This window comes from Perkinsus marinus, assembly GCF_000006405.1.
Source record: "Perkinsus marinus ATCC 50983 genomic scaffold scf_1104296929362, whole genome shotgun sequence".
In the NCBI taxonomy this organism is placed as follows: Eukaryota; Perkinsozoa; order Perkinsida; family Perkinsidae; genus Perkinsus; species Perkinsus marinus.
The window spans coordinates 170,219-177,734 of NW_003216476.1; the positions used below are offsets into that span (position 1 = coordinate 170,219).

At 39.7% G+C, this 7,516-nt stretch overlaps 2 protein-coding genes across 2 annotated transcripts in view; both read left to right on the top strand.

Moving 5' to 3' along the window:
- Positions 1 to 1,536, top strand: part of Pmar_PMAR015863 (hypothetical protein) — a gene marked incomplete at both ends in the record, with an annotated part of 2,622 nt that extends 1,086 nt beyond the window's left edge. Inside the window, 2 exons of the mRNA XM_002787462.1 lie at positions 1,046 to 1,190; positions 1,430 to 1,536. Of these exons, the coding sequence (XP_002787508.1) occupies positions 1,046 to 1,190; positions 1,430 to 1,536 (252 nt within the window). The remainder of the gene's footprint in view (positions 1 to 1,045; positions 1,191 to 1,429) is intronic.
- Positions 1,537 to 3,386: 1,850 nt separating this feature from the next.
- Positions 3,387 to 7,516, top strand: part of Pmar_PMAR015864 (hypothetical protein) — a gene marked incomplete at both ends in the record, with an annotated part of 4,961 nt that continues 831 nt past the window's right edge. The window contains 11 exons of the mRNA XM_002787463.1: positions 3,387 to 3,396; positions 3,452 to 3,549; positions 3,619 to 3,675; positions 3,731 to 3,811; positions 4,130 to 4,228; positions 4,811 to 4,850; positions 5,291 to 5,342; positions 5,391 to 5,448; positions 5,872 to 5,906; positions 6,162 to 6,263; positions 6,845 to 6,940. Coding sequence (XP_002787509.1) covers positions 3,387 to 3,396; positions 3,452 to 3,549; positions 3,619 to 3,675; positions 3,731 to 3,811; positions 4,130 to 4,228; positions 4,811 to 4,850; positions 5,291 to 5,342; positions 5,391 to 5,448; positions 5,872 to 5,906; positions 6,162 to 6,263; positions 6,845 to 6,940 — 728 coding nt within the window. The remainder of the gene's footprint in view (positions 3,397 to 3,451; positions 3,550 to 3,618; positions 3,676 to 3,730; positions 3,812 to 4,129; positions 4,229 to 4,810; positions 4,851 to 5,290; positions 5,343 to 5,390; positions 5,449 to 5,871; positions 5,907 to 6,161; positions 6,264 to 6,844; positions 6,941 to 7,516) is intronic.

Genomic DNA, 7,516 nt, shown 5'->3' on the forward strand with positions numbered 1-7,516 from the left:
CGATTGATCGATTAGGTTCTTTTGGTGGTTGAACGCCACATTTTTACCGGCGTTTTAGTATAACACTATATAGAGCTGCACGAAGGAATGGTGATGTGTATGTAGCGTTAGGAAATTGCAAGATATAGCAAGATTGCAAGATTGTCTAAGTGTAGGATGTCTTGGTCTATTTCTATCCATCATTATTATTATATCGCTTGATTTCTGTCACGCGCCATGAAATTAGCTGCCCGCATTTGATTCAGCTCTGTGTGTCGTAATAGGATGTTTTCATACGGTGGTGGGTCTGGTGAAGATATTTTTTCCGGTGGTATCTTTTGCGATCGGAATCTTCGCTGTGCGCGCACATGCCCCCCCCCCCTCCCCATGTTGTAGTATTATTATGTTAGTGCGTAGCCTATGGTAGTGTATATCACATGATTTTATGCAACTTTTACAGCTTCTTTTGAGTTGAGTGAGTTTCAATTGGTGTGGATGAATAGTATATTCTGGAGGGGATGTCGACGGCAACGAGAGCCTCTCGTAGTGTCGAGGAATATGCAGCGGATATTCCGGAGGAAGTAATAGGAGTGGAAGAGAGGTCTGGCTGAGCGCTCTTAGTCTTGGTACTATACGGTCAACTACATGTTTTGGTGAAAATGTGAAAAACTCAAAGAAGCTTTCGTATTAGAAAAAACAGAGAATTTACATATGAAAAAGTATAGATTTTTTTACGTAAAAGTTGGAAATTTGATGGAAAAAATGAAATGAGTTTTTGATCTTGGCTGAGGAAAGCGAACATACATTCCAACACTCCAACTGATGGTGAATAATATAATCAATGTGAATCAGTTTTTGTCTCTGTGTCGGCGTTATTTTCCAGAATTTTCCGAAGTGAAAGTGTCTATTGTTGTGGTACATGCTCCGCTCGCTTCGCGATTTTAACACTGGGTAGAAGTGTAATAAAACGAAAAGCTATTTCATATTGCCACTAACACACGTAGTTGACCGTATAGTGCATATTTTCTCACATTGATTTTCGACTAGAATTGGTTGATCGAATCAGGCTGGTTCGGGAGAGATCTCAGAAGAGGACGTTGGTTGTGTTACTCTGCCTTGGGCGCCGACCGTAGTGAGTTTCCTTAATACGGTGGACCCAGCAAAGGATTGGACAAGAGATATGGTGGAGTTTGTGTACTGTTATTGGTCGCGTAAGTAGAGGATGAGAAATGGTTGGTCGGCGATAGGAGCCTTGATGGGACGTTTTTCCCCGTGCTAAAACGGTTGAAATATCGATCAATCAGGAAGTAGGCATTCCAGTCAAGTGTTCTGAGAATAGCCCGTGATTTATGGGGGAATTTTTTTCTCACGAATGGATTGGGCGAAAAATTCCGAGATTGGGACCAATTTTCTCGTGCGCAACATCGTCAGTCGAGTTTTTTTCTCTCAGAGAAGTTCGACGATGACGAGCGGATGCCGATCAAAGTGGGTGATTTCCTTAGCCTCACCGCGGCCGATCTGGGTCTGAGCAAACACAGGACGATGGACAGATGGTAGGGTTGAACTCCATATAATCGGTCGTTTATTTCGGAATAAATTACCCACGAATGCCGACGATTATATGGGAACTAAATTGAGAACACAACACGATGCAGAATAAATCGAGATGAGCTTCAGAAGTGCTCGGGAGATGAAAAATTAAGTCGTTTACTATTGCTTTAAACGTTTGTTCATTGCGGAATAAATCGCCCACTTACACCGACGATTATGTGTGAGCTATTCGTGAAATCATCAGGGCAACAGCGGAAGTGATATCAGTTGAAGAGACGACGAGTGTGAGTCGACAAAAGAAGGTAAAGAGTCAGACGATTTGCTGCCGTTTGGCCGATCGAAAACTGTACGAGATGATAGTAAAAAAACGACCAGAAATGAGGGGAGAAAATGGCTGTTTACTGAAAGGTGAGATTGGGAAATATGTGATTTTTTTTCCGGAAAAAAATCAGCTATGGAAAAATTGATTTTTTTGCGGGTTTGGCAGAAAAAAAGAAACTTTTTTATCGAATTTTCATCATTGAGGGGAGAAAACGGTTGTTTATTGTAAGGTGAGATTGAAAAAAATCAGATGCGCATTTTTTTCCGGAAAAATTGTCTTGCGGGTTTGACAGAAAATATAAAAATAAATTTAAAAATTCTTATCGAATTTTCTTCACGTTTTCCTTTGATGACTACGGAAGAGCTTCGGTGAACTGGTATGAACTCGATGAATAATCGATCATCTGGGCGCGCGCTATTGTACTTTGTTTCAGAAAATTTTCTGTATGAAACGAGGGAGGGCGCTCGAGCGTCGATTTACCTTGAGTTGAAGGAAAAACTGAAAGAGGTGAGTGTGATATTCATCATATGATTATTAGTCGGAATTGCCTGGGTGAAAAATTCCGTTTCCGGAATTATTCACCCATGATTGAATGCGCAAGAATAGGAGAGAATTTCCTGGACCACTAAAAAATTACTCGGGAAAAATGATTACTTCATTTTTATATGAGAATAGATTTTTCTCAATAGAAGACGTTTTGCACATCTGTGAGATGTTACCATTTAAGGACATGAATTTTCCAAAATTTTTTTCCTATTTTTCCTATTTTTTATTTTTATGTTTTAGATAGAGCCGAGTGTGTATCGTCATTGGCTGTCGAAACGTGAAGTCCCGCTGAGCGCGTCGGAGGAGGAAAATCGAATGAAACCGGCAAAAAGGAAAAACAACATTTATAAAGGTTCGCTGTGGGTTGGAATGAAGAAAAAAAATTCTCAGAAAATTTTCTTTGGAATTTCTGAAAATATTTCGGTTCAATTCATTTGAATTTTTTGATTTTTTTTGTAAATTTAAATAGCGCTGTATTTACCCGTAATACTCAATGGAGTTTCACCTGTTTTTCGTGAAGTGTTTTTCGTAAAACTCAATGTGAAAAACGCGATATTCGCGGTGATATGCAGTGAAGTGAAAAAAAACACTTGCCGAAAAACATTGGAAAAATCACCACATTTTACGTAAAACATTCGCAGCATTTCGCGAAAAACTCCGAGAACGTTCTCACCATAATAGAATTTTATTTTTGGAACAAGTTGCGTTAAGCACTCGTAACATGGACCTAATCTGTATCTTACCCGCTCGAGCCTAAGATACCCTCCTGTGTCCTTCATGTAGGTCGTCGATCTACCCGGGGACGGGGACGGACGGCGTCTTCGATGAGTAAAAGGAGTCGAACTGATTCGGTGTCTTCACCGCTCAGCTCGCCCAAGGTAAAAAGCGCGCGCCCGATTGATCGATTATTAGAGTTTAGAATCCACCGTCTCCGTCGGTGAGCGTCGGGGATTCGCGAACTTCAGGGGAATCACCAGCGAGTCCGGCGATGACACGCAGTAATTTTGCGATATTTTTTTGCGGAAAATTGTGTTTTTTTCTGGAAAATTTTAGAAAGGTTTTCGGCCAAGAGCCTTCCTGAGGACAGTATCGAGTCGCGAGTTAGGAGAAGCTCTCGTCATCAAAGAGGATCTAAGTTAGGTGAAGCTGAAGTAAGGAGGTCCCCGGTTCGAACCCCAGCAGGGGCATTTTATTGGTGTTGAAATTTGTTTTCTTTTCAGTTGGCGAAGATAATTCAATCAAGGCAGTTGCAGGACAGATCAGCATATGGTCGTTATGTGAGCGATGGATGGTATGAGTTTTCGATAATGATTATTATGTGGATGTGTTTAGTATAAGGAGAGGAGACTTGTTGAGGAAGGGGGAGGGCCGTTGGAGCCACCACCGACGCCGGTGTCACCGGAGCGAATTAAGGTGCCGCGTTTTGGACCTACTTTGTATCTTTAGAATTGAGCTAAGATTCATTTAGAGTAGATGCATATGTGATAAGAAACGGCCTACAATTGGACCTATTTTGTATCTTTTGATTTGAGCTGAGATTCATTAAGAGTAGATGCATATGTGATAAGAAACGGCCTACAATTGGACCTATTTTGTATCTTTTGATTTGAGCTAAGATTCATTAAGAGTAGATGCATATGTGATAAAAAACGGCCTACAATTGGACCTATTTTGTATCTTTGCTGCATGATGCTTTGATTCACTTATCATTTCATGAACGTTTTTTCTCAGGGAAAACCGTCACCTCAGTTACACGAGGGAAGTGCGAGATCGAGTGGGATCCGGCAAGCAGTTCGAGAGGCTGTAGCGTCGGTCGAGATAGTTCCTGAGGTGAGAATTTCGTGGCGCGCGGTAATTTTTTGATGGAAATTCTCGGGTGAAATGTGTTCGTTGTGGTCGACTTTGTAGTGCAGGAAAATTTTTTTCTGGAAATTTCTGGAGTGATTTCATTTGACTGATTGAATGTATATGTTGTGGGTTAATAATTTCGTGGCGCGCGGTAATTTTTTTTACAGAAATTCTTGGGTGATGTTTATTTTAATTGCTGAATGTATGGCGTAATTTTGTGGCGCGCGGTAGAATTGCCCTATGGAGAATATGTAGTAGTAGGTTGACGTTTTCATGACCACTTGTAACCTTGCATTTCCTCTTTTTTACCGTGTTAGAAGTGTTTTAATCATTTTCCGTATTTTTTTATTTCATAATTTTTCTTTTGTTTCCATTTTTTCAATTTTTTTCTATTTTTTTTCTATTTTTTCTATTTTTTTTCATTTTTTTCATTTTCTTCATATTTTTTAATTTTTTCCATATTTTTCCATTTTTTCCATTTTTTCTTCTTTTTCATTTTTTTTCATTTTCTTCGTTTTTTTTATTTTTTTAAATGAGAAATTTTTGATATTGTTTTATTTCTAGGTTGCCGTTGCTGAGAGTAAAGGGAAAGATGTTGAAATGGGTGAGTGCGCGTGCGTGCAAGATTTTCCTGTAGCGTTCGTGAACTGGGGCTTCTCAAGTCGAAAAATTTCAGGAAAATATTGTATTTTGAGAAATTCAGATTCTTATATTTTTTGGGATCTTTTTGTATTATTTTACGTAAATTTCTGCGCATATTTTATTACCAAAAATTGGGTCAATTTTGGATTCGCACTGTGTTAAGTTCACCTTGGTGAGGAATATCTTTGGAAAAAAATCATAAATTTCTTTTCGGAAAATTTGGTTTTTTTACGAGTGTGAATGCAGCGAAAGCTTTCGTCGTAAAAATAGTTTGAGGATATATAATTCAACGTTTTATGTGGGGTGAGAAATTCCGTGTACGGAGTAGTTTACGCGAACGTTTTACACATTACTCGAGTTGATATTGATGAAGATTCTCGCGCGCACGCGGAAGATTTTCAGATATTAGTGCTGATGGAAAAGGCGCGCAAAATGTCGGTCGACCGACGAAGAGGTAGACGCGTGGTATGGGAATTTTTGAAAAGATATTTTTCGTGCCCAGGAAGGACCCGGCAGAAGAGCTTATGGAGGCGGCGGAGAAAAAAGCTAGAAGTATTCTGGTGAGTGCAGGGTGATTGTGATTTTGAGAAGTGGGTGAAGAATCATATTATCTGTGCTGTGCGCGGGGGAACCTTAGATATTTATGAATTTGACATAGGTCCCCGGTTCGATCCCCGGGTTGGACATTTTTCCGTCATTAAAGATTTTCGTGCATATCTCGTCGAGCTGTTCGCATAATCGAGTTTTGCGCAAACCTCGGCATATAGAGGAGTCGTTTGATCTATCTGGTGGCCTCCTACGCTTCGTAGTTAAGCCAGAATAATTCTGCACGCACGCACAATGCGTAAGTGTCTGTTGTTGCGGTATATGCTCGGCTCGCTTCGCAACTCGTTGACACTGCTGACTTGCTCTCCTACTATGAATGATGTAGATTGACGATTTTCGAATTGATAGGGAAAAAAGTTAATTTTTTGTTGTTTCAGTCACAACCAGTCGTTGACCGGGAATATCCTAGCAGGTGAGTCGAAGAGTTCGTAGTGGCGTAAATTTACAGTAGACTTGATATAACTTGCTCTCTTGCATTTTCTCCACGCCAATAAGCAGTATCGATGACCATATGAAAATTTACTCTCAAATTGAAGAAAGCCCCCCATCTCGAAAACGATTTGGTTCACACTGTATTTTTAGTGTGACTAGACTTGCACCACTTGCTCTCTTGCATTTCCTCAACGCTAACATGATGAGATTTATATGTAGATCAATTGTGGTGTAGGTTGGATGTGATCATACCAGCTAATAGAGTCCGACAGCGTCGCAAAGTTGTTGAAGGATTTGCTAGTGCGGTGGATAAGGGCGTCCGAGCGGATCAAATGAGGTGAGATGTGGGCGGGTTCGAATCTTGGGAGGGGTATTTTTTTTCATTTTTCATTCTTCGCTATTATATTAGAGCGTCGTTAATATTGGAGTTTCACCATAGTGATATGAAAAACACTAGTGAAAAACACATGTCGCGACTACTGCATATCACCGCGAGTATCGCGTTTTTCACCGAGTTTTACGCCACTTCACGTAAAACGGGTGAAACCCCATTGAATGGGGAGAAACGTCACCATTATACCGAAATTTCGAATCAATTCTTTGAGTTGATTTTCACTCCTAAAATATGAGAATCTGAAATTTTTCAAGAAAATTTTAATCAGTTTACGCAGCTGGAGTTTTACCCGTGATGTGAAAAAAGGTAAGTGAAAAACATATTTCACGACTGCTGCATAGGGAAAATTTCGGGTTAACCGAGTATTACGCCACTTCACGTAAAACGGGTCGTGAAACTCCATTATTAAACGATGTTAAAAAAGTTGAAATTTTAGACTTGAATATTCTCCATGTTGGGGAAATACTTATCATTTTTCTGTGAATTTTCTGAAGTTTTCTGATATGGTCATGAATTTTTTTCAGAAGTTCTGTCAGTGAATTTGCCCGGGATGCTGGCGAGCGATTGGAAGCGAAGATATTCGTGAAGGAAGAAGCTGCGAGTGAAGGTGGATGGTCAAAGTAAGTTGTAATGAAATAATATGATGGAGTTTTATCACCCGTTTTACGTGAAGTGGCGTCGTAAAACTCGGTGAAAAACGCGATATTCGGGGTGATATGCAGTAGTCGTGAAATATGTCTCTCACTAGTGTTTTTCATATCACTAGGGTGGTGAAACTCCAATGATATTAATATGATGGAGTCTCACCCGTTTTACGTGAAGTGTTGTAATATTCTGTGTAAATTATAAGACGTGTATGTCTTCGCGGCCGATAATACAATTGTTCTACGCGGAGTGAATAATTACGTAATATGTTTTCGAGTAGTGTTTTTCATATCACCAGTATTATAGGTATATTTTTTCCTGTACGTTTGCAAAATTTCGTGAAATTTTTGTTTTTGAGAGTTGAATTTGGTATCATCGAAATAGGATGTAGTAGTGAGTTGATAGTGTTGTGAGGAAGATTTCCTGAGAATTTGGTACACAATGTAGTTTCACCCTAGCGATATGAAAAACACTAGTGAAAAATATAATTACGACTACTACAAGCCGCAAATATCGCGTTTTTCACCGAGTTTTACACCACTCACGCAAAA